We start from the raw sequence: 15,343 nt of genomic DNA on the forward strand, positions 1-15,343 counted from the left end.
GTCTAGAAACTTCACAATCGTGCTTTTCTAACTGAGTATCAAGAAGGTTGGTACACATGCATGTAGAGGCCTTACTTCGGTGCCTTCTGCGCACACTTTTGTGCACCTAGAAAGGGTTTATGCCGAGCCAGGCCTGGAGAAACGCCACGCCCGTGCGTGTAGTGGCTCCCCAACAGTGCCTCCGGCGCCTGCATCTACGTGCCTCATGTAACATAAGCCATGATTGTTAGGTGCCTGTGGAGCCATACGCCCACGGGTCCAGAGAGCTCACAATGGTGCCTCTCTAGCAGAGCATTCTCACCCATGCCTCTGCCACCACACTTTTGTACATCCATTGGATTGACACTCGTGCCTAAGAGGCTTCATTTCCGCGCCTCCGGTGTTTCAATACACGTGCCTCACATGACACTTGTTGTGACCCTTGTGGTTGCAGAGAATACACACCTGTGCCTCCATAGATGAGTATTCGGATCCATGCCTCTGCCACCATAATTTTGTGCACTCAGAGGGTTGACAATCGTACGTGCGTGTAGAGCCTAGACTTCGGTGCCTCCGGAGCCTGCACCCTTGTGCCTCACGTGCCACGAGCCATGGCTTTTACGTTCCCCTGGAGACACACTGCCGTGGATCCAGAGACTTCACAAACGTGTCTTTTCAACTCAATGTTCGCAGCCATGCCTCTGCCACCACACTTTTGTGCATCCAGCGAGTTGATACCTATGTCTGTAGAGGCTTCAATGGGTTCGGTGCCTGCACAAACTGCAATTAGGTGCCGACCCATGCCTCTGCCACCAAACATTTGTGTATATGGATGGTTGATAGCCATGCCTCGTCAAGACGCAGGTCTGTCGAAGCCGTGACTATTCCACCATGTCCGTCGAAATCTTCTAGATTAGGTACGTATATGTATATTGTCGTCTTTGTGAATCGTAAAACCCTAACCCTCTTGCCAGATCCACCGCACAGAGAGCTGCAACGGAGGCGGCACGAGCTCGGCAATGGAGATGAAGAAGAGTGCCTCTAGCAACAAGAAGACGAGGTTCACGGCTGTACCCATGCCCTCTAAGCTCGTTAAGAGGAGCGGCTGTGGCCCGCCCACTGGATCCGAGAACCATGTTGAGTCTGGTCCAGACCGCATCAGCGATCTCCCAGACACCATCCTCGATGAGATCATCTCTCGTCTGCCCATAAATGAAGGCATGCGCACACAAGTGCTCGCATCTTGGTGGCGCCGCATATGGTGCACCGCACCACTCGATCTCGACTTTTGTGTGATCCTTGATACTCGTTCTACCAGATCTCTGGAAAAATCTGTTGCCAAATCATCCGTGTTCTCCCAGGCAAGCAAATCATCCAGGAAACATACGTCAGAACTCAATGCCGAAAACTTAGTTGCAACTGCCACGCAGAATCTATCGCCGATGGCTTCAGTCTTCCTGTATCTATCCTCTCTGATCATGAGGGCCCGATTCGCCGCCTCTGCATCCCGACAAGCTACCTCCAGTGCTAGCCTTGTGGCGTCGATGAGTTGTTCCTGTCTCGGAATCTGGACCAACTCCAGGTTTTAGAGTTATATCATATATTCCCAAATTTCTTCTACCCAGGGCCCAGGCAAGCACGTAGAATCCCTTCTTCCATGCGGTCGCCACCGACATCCATCTCGAAATTTCGCTCGTCTCTCCACACCGTCACCTTCACCATGTGCAAACTAGAAGACAATCTAGTAGAAATGCTTTGCCTCCCACTGCTCAGGAGACTTTCGCTGGTGGAGGTTTATATATGGGATGTCTCCCTGCGGAAGTTCATCCACCACGGTTGCCCTGCCCTGCAGTGCCTGCTGCTTGTTTGCAACAAGAAATTCTGCTGTCTACGAATAAACTTAGCTAGGCTTGTAAGCATTGGCATTTGTTCCGACAGAGGAAAACTGATCATTGAGGACGCCCCTTCCCTCCGGAGACTGCTACATGATTCTGTAGATGCATAATTACAAATAACAGTTTTGTCCGTGCCTGTGTTGGACACACTGGGAAAATTTCTGAATTACCCAACGAAACAAATATCATCATTGGGTCTACAGTTATTCAGGTACTGCCTCTGCATGTTACTTTGACATGCGTTATTCGAAAGCACTTGAGATTCACATCCACGAGCTAATAATATCACGTTATGTGCTCAATGAAGGGTCTCTGCATTAGTAGCCTACACGTGGTGCTGGATTCTGTCAAGACCTTGTTTATCTCATAGACATGCTTTAATCTGGATGAGATTGTTGACTTGCTACGATGCTTTCAATGCTTGCAGAACTTGTTTATCAAGGTAATGATTTCACACATGTTGAAAACCCACGCACAATATTCATAATATACTGGCACTAACTGCTTAGTTTGCTCTTCATGTGTGTTTAGGGGGGAAGATGGGATCAAAGAGGTATAACAAATGAATGGCGCCAAAAGCAGCGGGTGTTTCTTAATAATCACGACATTTGTTTGAGGACATTAACGCTGGAATACTACGAAGTCACAGATGCAAACACTGAATTTGTGTAATTCTTTATTCTCAATGCTAGGATGCTACTGACCATCAGGCTTAAGTTTGGCCTACGCAGAGATTTCACTCGTGAATTTTAAAAACGACAAGAAGAGGTACTGCAGATGGACAAAAGGGCTTCTAATTGTGCCAAGCTTAAATTAACAACAACTTGCAAGCATATGCACATGGATTTAAAAAACACAGGTGTTGAATATCTGGATTTGCCAGATCCATTCAACTGTGGATGCTGAATACAGGTCTGGGAGATGTACTTGCTATATTGAATGAGTGCATTGTGTAAACATGGTCAAACAATTCTCACTCGTTTTGCACCGTACCGTTTTTCCTTTTGAGGCAGTATGCTCATATTTTTAAAATTCGGGATATGAACGTTTATGATATCAATTACGTACATGCTTTCTGTTTTCAATATCGATCATATGTTTCTGGACCCAATGATAAAAGAAATCAGCTCACACAGATGCTCAAAAATCAAACTAGTGTCCTCTTGTTTATCTCAGTTGCTTTGGCATGAAATTCTGTCTTTTAAAAGCAACATGCGTCCACTGCAAACATGTAACTGCTGCAACCACGCCTCTCCAAAGGACGTTCGTGCACCCCAAAGGAAACGAACGTGCATCAAGAGGTTGTGAAAATCATACGTCCGTGTGAACGCGTCACTGAAAACATTTGGAATGCTGTAATAATGACTTAAGGTCAGCAACGAACCTCCAATCACTTTTTAGATGCTGGGTTTCCATTCTCATTATCATATTGAACAAAACTCATGCATCCAAGGAATTCGTTAAAGCAAAAGATTGCGTGCCCCTTTTAATTGCAGACACCATGTCCCTTCGAGAGACCGTGTCAGAAATGAACACTTTGGAAAACAGTAGCACGGTCTTGCGTCATTTAAACGTACACCCATGCCTAGCTGAGTGAACAAGCAACTTAAAATGTTACGGAAACAAAGGCACTTCAGTGCATTTTCTCCTTGGAGAACCGTGCGCACCGTGGCTTCACTCCCCTATCCATCAGAGTGGCTGTGTCATGCAAAAACAACTGGGAGAACACAAAAGACGTTCGTGCATCGTGCACATGTACAACCGTGCGCCAACTGCTTAAAGACCGCGCGTCTGTCAATGAACATGTCACTGAGAACATTTAGAATACAGAGGCCCTTCTATGCATCTCATTCTTAACCTTACAGGACGATGCGCACCGTGGCTTCATGTCCCTGTACCTCCAAGAGACCGTGCTAGGGAAAAATACTTCGGAAAACAGAAGCATGGTCGTGCATCATGGACGTGCTCAACCTGTCTCAGTGAACACATCACTAAGAAAATTTGGAAAACAGAAACAAAGACGTGCCTTATGTGCGTGTAAGTCCGTGTGTGTTGGGGCCGTCAGTCCTTGCCTCTGTGCTCCGAATAAGCCAATATTCTTGTCTGTGCTGCTGTACAGTAGCCCCATGTCAGTGAGCAGGCGCGTATTATAACTGTCTGTTCTATTTTGTGCCAACCCAGACCCCCCTCCCACTCACCCGCTATAGATTTCATCGTCTCTTCTCTCTCGATCCTCCCTCTAGATCTAGGGTTATTCCATTTTCTCTTAATTTCTATGTGAATTATTCGCTACGATCCGTTTTGCTCTCTGTTGGTTTCGTCTCTTCGTGTTTGAAAGCGACACATCTACGCTATTATGCTAGGAATTGCCTGGAAATTCGTTGTGATCTAAACCAAATCCGGGTAGTACGAGGCCGAACCTATACACGACCCTTGCCTCTTAGGGGTGGGGTTGATTGGGAGTCGGCGTTTGTGCTTGACAATGCTACGAGCTGCAGCGACCTGTGGCATCCAAGTCCCAAGTGAGCGTTGAACTTCACCGAGGGAGGTTGGTAGTTTAAATTGAAGCCCGTTAGGTCTTGCAAACAATGGCGGTGGACGGAAGTCCAAGGGAGTGGCCAGACGTTGAGCTCTATTGCTTAACCGGCCACAGGGTGTTGGAGGTCGGTGTTTGGGGTGCTGTTGGTTGGGAGTCGGCATCTGTGCTTGAGGATAGCGTTTGGGGTCCTGTAGGCTGGAGGCAAGGTTAACGTTCATGGCTCACCCGTTTCAAATACCACCTAGCCACACATGTTCCGGTGGTTGGCGTCGGTGACGGTGGCGTATGGTTGCGGATGACGTTGTTGCTGGGTGCAGCTCTGAATGAATTTACATATAATTTTAATGTTACAAACACTCCTTTGAGCCGCCTGATGATAGACTATTGTTTCTCCTTTTTGCTTGTCTTGTCTTGAAATATACATTTGCTAAAGCTGTTTTTAAAACCAAGCAGCACAAATCCTTTTACTGATTGACATTGACATCCAAGATTGAGAACTGCTCTAAAAATAGTCAATACTAAATTGTGATGAATTAAGCAACCATTTTTGGAAAATAAAATACTAATTTAATTAAATTCATATTTCCTCTGTTATTACATATCCCATATCTACTGTTCACCTTCTAATCAAAAGCTATGCACATGTCCTTTTAGGAAATTGTTTGTGAACGACTATTTATGTAAAACATCGGTTTAGCCGAATAGTTTTCCAAGATAATATAATTTTCCTTGTGTTGAGAATTTCATATAAATGTTGTTTTGCAACGTATTCCAGGGGAAACCATGTGCTATGATATATGTACCAACTTCGGTTGCCCTGGATTGGAGTCAGGCGTTCTTCACAGCGCGATAAGAGTGCATCTTCCTCGATGCTTCAAGACATGCTTAGTAAGGAGAAATGTTTGGCACCCCATGCTGCCCATCAGTTACTACCAACTACTGTATCTTTCTGATGGAGGAAATAAAAGTTTCTACCATATTGTTGGAATGGAATGTCTACATTTAAGCATTTAACGATATGTTTTCAATTTTTGATGTACCTTGTTTTATCAAATAGCAACCTATTGAAAACAATTGGTACATATATGATAAGAATTATCTGTCTTGGTTATACATGTCGGTATTCAAGGACTCCTTGCCGGTTTGAAGATTTTTTTTCTTGCGCAGTATGTGCCATGCTATTGCAGGCAGCAAGTCACTTCTTCAATCTGTAAGTGGAAAGAGGAAGCATTTCAAGAAGAAGGAAAACAAAGGAATCCAGTACTGATCACCAACGAGGATCTGTCATATGAGATCTGCATCACCGATGAACCTAACCAGTTTAAAATTCATGGACCTGGCTGGGAAAAGTTAATTAGTGACTACGATCTTCATTATTGAGATCTAATCATCATAAACCTGGATACTGGGAGTCTGCCATTGAGATAGATCTGAGACTCAGTGATTCTCGAGGAGGTCACAGGCCCCTTCCCAAACCATCACTAGGTAAGTGCACCAACTTCCATCCTGTTTTATCAACTATGTTTATCAGCATACTTTGGTGCTCCTACCTCTATCCACTAAATGAATGTCATACTTATAGTTGAAGTTATTTTCAAAACATTTTATGCAACTCTGTTGATTATCATCCCAACTTGATCACATGCATTAAATTTAACCACTGCTTTTAAACTTTAATAGCGAGTTCATTTGTTTAAACAAATTCGTTTGAAAATGAGTTATTTTTTTCCATGCAGCTCTTGATTTTCTATATGATTCAGAGAGGGAGTACATTGGGAAAATAGTATTTGGTCGAGGCGTAAACCTCTCATACAGACATTTTGGACGGATGATATACTATGTGTTTGAGTCTGATGACTTCCCCACAATACCCGTTGTTCAGCGTCCAAACGTCACCAATGTCATAAATGGTCGTCTGGTTAGTCATTGAATATTTGTTTTGATCCACTGCCATGGTTTTGTTTGCTATTTTCGATGTTTTATGTCCTTGTACATTGATTTTATCTAGTAATATAGGTACAATCTGCAGAGAATCCCATCTGCCGTTGTGAGGCTTCTAAAGATGAACCTAGGATATCTACCTCAAAACGGTGGAATCAACCTAACAGAGGTGTATGATGCAATATACATGAGCACAACGTAGTCCATATGAACCGACGGCAGAATGGAGGTGACCGGTTTTTTCGATTTTGCCCGGGAAGCTCAGCTAAGGGTTGGTTCAATTGTCCTTGTCACAATTGAAAAGCGGTGGCCAACTTTGGGAAACATGAAGCTGTTGCGGATGATAATCAATGACCTTTCCTGATAGAGCATTGCCGGTGGCTATACTTCCTATACCACAGTTCAGTAATTTATGTCTTGTTTTTGAACAGGTTGTACACACCAGTTTTGTTATTTAGTCATGTCATGGTATGTAACTGAGCATACAATTATGTCAAAGAGGACGGTGGTGAAAATTCCTGGTCAAAGAAGGTGAAACACTTACGTGGGTTACTTTATTTATCTCTGATAATAAGAAAAGGATTCGCTGACTAATAATGGAGAATGAATGGCTGTGATGAAGTATGTTTCTGAATAGTATAGGGACGTTGCTAGCTCCCCATGTCAGTAGTATACATAATTTTCACTATGGCGCTTCGCAAAATAGCGTGATGCCAAGTAGTTTGTTGCGATGAGCTCAAACATACACCTCTGTCTACCACACATCACTTCTCCTAAAAAAACTAGTGCCTTCCCCTATGGCTCTGTCACCTTAAACATCCATGCCTTTACAAAGTGTCACTTAAAACATTTGACAGAACACGGGCACGGATTGACGTCTGTGCAATCACATAGCTTCATGTACGTGCCTCACGTAGCATCGTACCTGTGCCTCTAGCTGTGCTTCTCACTATATAAGTGCGTCTCGCAGCTGCATGCCCACACGCCTCGTTGCTTCTCGTTGTTTCTGCCCATCTCGTCCTTGCAACTATTTCAGACATGACCATGCCTGTTGCGTCTGCACATTCATGTCTCTCAATACCGTGCCTCGACAAGAATAACGACCGTGCTTGTAACAGTAAAGCGTATAAGTGATACATTCAGGACACCTTAGGGACCACCTTGCAGCTATTTCAGACATGACCGTGCCTGTTCCGTCGGCACATTCATGCCTCTCATAGTTAATTGAAAAACATTCTGGAAAATAGTAATGGATGCCTATTGTCAATCCTCACGTTACGTACATTCGACGTTCATTCCTTCGTCGCAGAAGTAATAGCCGTGCCTCTGCCACAGAACATATAAGTGTAAAACAATTCTTCCTAAACTTGTAAAACCCGGAATGCCCTGGATAAATGTCGAATCCCATCTTGCGGTAAAACCATGGAGACCGGTGCTTCTCAGAGACACATCTGTGGCTTTTTGCGCATGTAGCTGAGTGCACGGCTGTATGTTTGTGCCCATGCCTCACGTAGTACGACATCAAGAATTGATGTCCATGCAATCACGTAGCTTAATGTCCGTGCCTCATGTAGCATCATATCAGTGACTCTCATTGCGCCTTTCGTTGTATAAGTTCTTCTCCCAGCTGCATGTCCACGCCTCTCGTTGCTTCTCGTTCTTTCTGTCCATCTCGTAGCGTCAGTTGCAACACGGACACACAATAGTGCCTCTAAGAAAACACAGCACTGCTCCTCCCACCGAATGTATTACTGAAAACAATTGCCACTCCTAGTGAATGTATAACGCCCGTGTGTCTCTACATAGCCACTTCAAGCATGCTTCTCTTAGTTAGAGACGCCTGCCTCTACATACTGCCCCTGCATGCCTCACGAGATAAATTGTAAAAATTGACATTTGACAGCAAACAACAAAAGACAACGATCTTCTCCCCAAGTTGCTGGAGATGTAATGGCTGTTAAAAACATAACTGCTGAATTTGTTTTATTTTCTTTTTAAAAAAACCACGATCAAAAACCCAAGATGTGCACAACCGAATCGACAGGGAGACGAAACCACGATCCAGAACCCACGATGTGCACAACCGCATCGACAGTGAGATCGTGCACTCCTTTGCCGCTTCCCCGCCCTTAAATTTAGAGTTCCGATGCAGACTTCTCTCCCACAAACAACAGAAATTGCCATTGCGCTCCGACTCATTGTTCCCCATCAAATACCAGGTTGCAGGAGGACAAACTGCTCCAGGCCATGGGATTCACCAGGGAATTCATGGAGGTGCAGGCCCATGGCAACACCAAGTTGCACGTGATCCACACCAACGACTTGCACAAGGCGGCCACCATCATCGAGCAGTATGAGCGACACCTCGAATTCGAGCGCCACAAGATCGTCAGAGTTGATGTGGAGTACAGCAAGGACGCTGGCGAAGATCAGAAACCAGCCCTCGTCCAGCTCTCCGTCGGCAAGGATCACCTAGTGCTGCTCTTCCAACTAAGCGACGCCGACAAGAACTGCACCAGGTTCGACAACTTCCTCGCCGACCCCAGATACACGTTTGCTGGCTTCTCCATCGACAGCGACATAGAGGTGCTCGGCCGCATCAGACTAGAGATCACTCATTTAGTCGACATCCAGAAGGAATGGAGGGTGCCTACAGCTACCAAGCTTCTTGACTCCCTTGGGGATGTCTCGGGCATCCTTGTCCACGAGTACTGCAACGACATGAAGAAGCTCACCAACGCAGAACACAAGCGCTGGGCTTGCATGCCCCTGTCCATGAGGCACATCGAGTACACAGCAAAAGATGCTTACACTGTGTACGAGATATGGAGCCGCCTCACCACCATCTAGGAAGGGCTCCGCCAGGAAAAACTCAAGAAGGAGCAGTCCAGGAAGCACGCAAGGTCCTGGGGCGACTACGACTACTGAAGCAGGTGGTCTCGGCCAAGAAAAGTATCTAGAAGATTGCTCATGCCATTCTAGATTTCTCATTGATTTGCTTTCTCTCAAGACTGCTGTTTGCTTGTTCTAAATTTAGATTTGCTTGTGTCGCAGTTAACCTTGTAGTTTGCTTGCAGTTTACATATCTTCTGAACAAGTTTATTTCCAGTCCAATATTGGAGTTTTCTATTAGTAGAATATATTGGCATGAACTGAAAGATATAAACACGGTACAGAGAGTATACGATTAGCGTAACGCACAGAGCAGGTACACATAGGAGTCCACAAAAATGACGAGCATGCAATGCACTAGTACCTTTGTGGATGCAGTGTCGAAATGCAGGGACAACAATTACAAAATGCTCCTAAAAGCAGTGTACAATGTTCTAACAAACCATTGCACACACAATATTAAAAATCATTCGTATGGAACACTTTAGAAAAACACTTTGAATATAGAGGTAGTTAGGTGTTTATTATCCTTGGAAAACATTGCTTACATCCATGACCCTTAGAGAAGAACACTACAGAGGCACGGTTGTCCGTCAATAACACCAACTACTTAAAACACACATGGAGGCACTTCTGTGCCTCCACTCCTATGGGGACCGTGCGTAACTTGGCTTCACGCCCGTTAATGAGGCCGAAACCCCTCGAAGACACACGGAACTCATAGGCCATGGCCCCCGCAATGAAAACGTGTCAATGAAAGTTTCTTGAAAACAGAGGCACAACTTCACCTGCTTGCATCACGATCCTTCGCGTCCCTACCTCCCTTAGAATCACGTCCGTGCCTCCAGTTCGTCACGTGTGTGCCTCTACGTCAAGTAAAATCATACATCTCTCATGTGTAACATGTTAAGAAAGTTGTTGACAACAAAAACATGAGGAAGCCGAGCCTTACGTCCACCCTGCTGGCACTAAATGTGACGTCACCGAAAACACAAAGGCAGGACCGTGCCTTACGGACAGTTTCTGACGTATCGGGTCTATGAAGACTTGCTTCCTACTTAATATGGGGCGTGACTACTGCAAAGGCATTGGCTCCATCCTTCACATCCGTGCCTCGTCAAGAATAACGACCGTGCTTGTAACAGTGAAGCGTATAGGTGATACATTCAGGACAACTTAGGGACGACCTTGCAACTATTTAAGACATGACCGTGCCTGTTCTGTCGGCACATTCATGCCTCTCACATTTAATTGAAAAACATTCCAAAAAAATAGTAAGGGACGCCTATTGTCAATCCTCACGTCACGTACATTCAATGTACACATTCATGCCTCTCATAGTTAATTGAAAACATTCAGGAAAAACAATAACGGACGCCTATTGTCAATCCTCACATCACGTACATTCGACGTTAATTCCTCCCTCACAAAAGTAATAGTCGTGCCTCTGCCACAGAACATATAAGTGTAAAACGATTCTTCCTACACTTGTAAAACCCGGAATGCCCTGGATAAATGTCGAATCCCATCTTGCGGTAAAACCATGGAGACCGGTGCTTCTCAGAAACACATCCGTGGCTTTTTGCGCATGTAGTTGAGTGCACAGCTAAATGTTCATGCCCGTGCCTCACGTAGCACCACAACACGAATTGACGTCCGTGCAAACACGTACTTCCATGTCCGTGCCTCACGTAGCATCATATTTGTGCCTCTAGTTGCATCAGTGCTTCTCGCAGTTGCATGTCCACGCCTCTCGTTGCTTCTCGTTCTTTCTGTCCATCTCGTAGCGTCAGTTGCAACACGGACACACAACAGTGCCTCTGAAAAAACACAGCACCGCACCTCCCACCGAATGTATCACTGGAAACAATTGCCACTCCTAGTGAATGTATCACGCTCGTGTGTCTGAGAATTAAACTAGGCACTTCAAGCATGCTTCTCTTGGTCAGAGACTCGTGCCTCTACATACTGCCCTTGCATGCCTCACGAAATAAATTATAAAAGTTGACATTTGACAGCAAACTACGCAAGAAAACGATCTTGTCCCCGACTTGCTGCAGATACAACGGTTGTTAAAAACAAGGTTGTCAGAATCGTGATTTTGAATCGAATCGGAGCTCCGATGGTAGGATCGCAAATCGTAGAATCTTCACTATCAGGATCGTAGAAACGTAGATTCTAGAGACTAAAGTCGTAGAATCGGAGGGGTTAGTTTGGATCGTAAAGTCGTAGAATCGTACAATAGAATCGCGATTCTGACAACCTTGGTTAAAAACATAACTGCTCATTTTATTTTTATTTTTTATAAAGAAAAACCACAATCAAAAACCCAGGATGTGCACAACCGAACCGACAGGGAATTGAAACCATGATCCACAACCCACGATGTGCACAACCGCATCGACAATGAGATCGTGGAGTCCTTTGCGGCTGCCCCGCCCTTAAATTTAGTCTTCCGCCGCGGCCTTCTCACACACAAACAACAGAAATCGCCATTGCGCTCCCACTCATTGTTCCGACAAAATACCAGGTTGCAGGAGGATGAACTGATCTAGGCCATGGGATTCACCAGGGAATTCATGGAGGTGCAGGCCCACTGCAAGACAAAGTTGCATGTGATCCACACCAACGACTTGCACAAGGCGGCGACCACCATCGAGCAGTACGAGCGACACCTCCAGTTCGAGCGCCACAAGATCGTCGGAGTTGATGTGAAGTAGACCAACGACCATGGCGAAGATCAGAAACCCGCCCTCGTCCAGCTCTCCGTCGGCAAGGATCATCCGGTGCTGCTCTTCCAACTGAGCGCCGCTGACAAGAACTGCACCAAGTTCGACAACTTCCTCGCCAACCCCAGTTACACGTTTGCTGGCCTCCCCATCGACGGCGACATAGAGATGCTCGGCCGCGTCAGTCTGAAGATCGCCCACTTCATCGACATCAAGAAGGAATGGATCGTGCCTATAGCTACCAAGCCTCTAGAATCCCTTGGGGAGGTCTCAGGCATCCTTGTCCACGACGGAGAGCTCACCAACGCAGAACGTAGCCACTGGACATGCATGCCCCTGTCCATGAGGCACATCGAGTATGCGGCAAAGGACGCTTACGCTGCATACGAGATATGGAGCCGCCTCACCATCATCCAGGAAGGGCTCCGCCGGGCAAAACTCGACAAGGAGTAGACCACGAAGCACACTAGGTCCTGGCGTGACTGCGACTACTGAAGCAGGTTGTCCCGGCAAAGAAAAGTATCAAGAAGATTGCTCATGCAATTCTAAATTTCGCATTAGATTTGCTTTCTCTCAAGATTGCCGTTTGCTTGTGTCGCAGATAACCTTGTAGTTTGCTTGCAGATAACCTCGTAGTTTGCTCGCAGTTTACATATCTTTTGGACAAGTTTATTTCCAGGGCACCACAGAGGCACGTCTGTGCCTCTAATACTAAGGGGACCGTGCGTAACCTAGCTTCACGTTGTTTTACGCAACATTCTCGACGTCAACCCAAAGCTTCACCTTCTCTTTGATAAGTTCATTAATGAGACCTAATGACTTCGAAAACACATGGAGCTCATAGGCCATGCCCCCCGCAATGAAAACTTGTCAATGAAAGCTTCTTGAAAACAGAGGCGCACCTTCACGTGCTTGCATCACGATCCTTCGCGTCCGTACCTCCCTTAGAATCATGTCTGTGCCTCCAGTTCGTCACGTGCGTGCCTCTACGTCGGGTAAAATCATACCTCTCTCATGCGTAACATGTTAACAAAGTTGCTGACAACAAGAACATGAGAAAACCGAGCATTACGTCCACCCCGCTCGCATTAAACGTGATGTCACCGAAAACACAGAGGCAGGACCGTGCCTTACGGCCAGCTTCCGACGTATCGGGTCTATGAAGGTTTGCTTCCTTCTTAATATATGGGATGTGACTATCGCAGAGGCATAGGCTCCATCCTTCACCTCCGTGCCTCGACAAGAACGACGATCGTGCTTGTAACAGTGAAGCGTATAGATGATACATCCAGGAGACATTAGGGACCACCTGGCACCTATTTCATACATGACCGTGCCCGTTCCATCGGCACATTCATGCCTCTCACAGTTAATTGAAAAACATTCTGGAAAAAGAGTGACAGACGCATATTGTCAGTCCTCGCATCACATACCTCAGATGTTCATTCCTCCATCACAAAAGTAATAGCCATGCCTCTGCCACAGAACATATGAGTGAAAAACAATTCCTTCTACACTTATAAAACCCGGAATGTCCTGGATAAATGTCAAATCCCATATTGCGGTAAAACCATGTTGAAACCATATTGAAATCTAACCACACTAAAATCTCTAGAATCAAATATGTGCCCCAGTTGAGACATTTATTTTGTACTTGAAACTGCAATTTATAATAAAATAATACAGTGTAATAAAACATAAGCCTTCCGACCCAAGTATGGTACTTGAAACTGCAATTTGTAATAAAACATACGTCTTCCGTCACAAATTAATTGGCTCAACCTTGTACTAACTAGTACAATGTGAATTGTACTGCCTGGTACGAAGTTACTACAAAGTTGACACATTTATTTTGGGACGCGGTAGTACTACTACTTAAAAACAAATCACAATTGCTTGACATGGAAATTAAACTGTCTCCATTCTGAAATCGACGATTGCTTACAGGCATACAAAACATGGAAAGCATGAAAACCATGCAAAGCAAACATCTACTAACAAAACTACACTACTCCCCGTCATCGGAGATGTCCACTATATCCATTCTGACATCGACGTCGTCGGCATCCGCCTCCTGCTCCGCATCCAGCTCGTCGAAGAGCACATCGGTCTTCGCCTCTTCTTTCCGCAGGAAGCGTTGGTTGGACTCCACGTACGCCTCATCTTGGATGGACTCCAGGATAGCGGTCTGCTCCACTATCAAGGCCGCCTCCCCAAGATAGAACTCCGCCTTGTCTTCCTCATCACCCCACTCCTCGTTGTCCTCGTCTTCCTCGTCACCACCCTCCTCGTCGTCCTCTTCATCCTCTTCATCGTCGTCCTAATCGTCCTCGTCATCCTCGTCCCCGCCTTCCTCGTAGTCCTCGTCGTCCTCGTCATCCTCTTCATCGCCGTCCTCATCGTCCACGCCTTCCTTGTCATCCTCGTCATCCTCGTCACCCCCTCCTCTTGCTCCATCACATCGACCCCCACTGGATCAACTCCCTGCAGGAGCTCCGACGCATCCCCTCCACTTCCTCCACCTCCCCAATCTCCTCCGGCCCCGGCGAGTCCGGAGGCATGCCCGCTGCAACCCGAGTGGCGCGCCTCGAACGGATGTCCTCCTGCAACTGGAAACGGTGCTCGGGAGTAAGCATGGCATAAGTAGTTTTCTTGTGCCGAACCATGGCGGGGGCCGTCACAAACGAAAAGAGGAAGATGTATGATTTCCTAGGATTGCCGACGAAAGAGGGAGAAGTAGGATGATGTCTAGCAGTGGCGGACGCCGCTCGGCTTAAATAACTGCTCCTTAACCTCGGGCAAGGAGCCTAAATGGTGACACGTGGCGTTCACTTCGCCAACAGATGAGACGGCCGTCGGTCCTTTTGACTTCTGCAGCGCAGACCCGTGGCGTTCACTCTATTAAATACCTCCACCTCCTCTAGAGCGGCGTCACCAGAGGAGACGCCCGTTAGACCCTTGGGTTTCCGAAGTGGCGTCCACGCGGCCTTCACACTGAATACGAGGAGACGCCCGTCGTATGGTGGGGTTTCTGCAATCAACGCACAAATGTGACTCTGTGTAACGCATAACCGTGCCTCTCCTGGCTGCATGGTTGTGCCTTTCAGTGTGAACGATTCAACAGAATCATTTGGAACACCAAGACAAACTAATGTCACTCTATACAATACCACGTCGTGCCTTCCTGGAACCCATGACCGTGCAAAGAATATAGCACACCAGCATCTCTAGAATAGGCCATTCTATCATGGAATTGTCACGGCAGATATCCTAGTGAAAGGACTTAGTCGTGGAGCCATCGCAACTAGGAAGCTTAAAGGGGTTAATCGGGACAAAGGACACGAGAGGTTTATACTGGTTCGGCCCCT

General features: G+C 46.2%; 1 protein-coding gene and 1 pseudogene across 1 annotated transcript; both read left to right on the forward strand.

The window, feature by feature from the left end:
- The first annotated feature begins 8,601 nt into the window (after positions 1 to 8,601).
- Positions 8,602 to 9,204, forward strand: LOC125534678 (uncharacterized). The gene has a single exon (XM_048697836.2). It carries the CDS (start codon positions 8,602 to 8,604, stop codon positions 9,202 to 9,204), a length of 603 nt encoding a protein of 200 aa, XP_048553793.2.
- Positions 9,205 to 11,804: 2,600 nt separating this feature from the next.
- Positions 11,805 to 12,470, forward strand: LOC125534415 (uncharacterized; annotated as a pseudogene).
- Positions 12,471 to 15,343: the final 2,873 nt, after the last annotated feature.

The sequence above is a fragment of the Triticum urartu genome, chromosome 2A, assembly GCF_056163025.1.
Source record: "Triticum urartu cultivar PI428250 chromosome 2A, HENAU_Tu73, whole genome shotgun sequence".
Taxonomy (NCBI): Eukaryota; Viridiplantae; Streptophyta; class Magnoliopsida; order Poales; family Poaceae; genus Triticum; species Triticum urartu.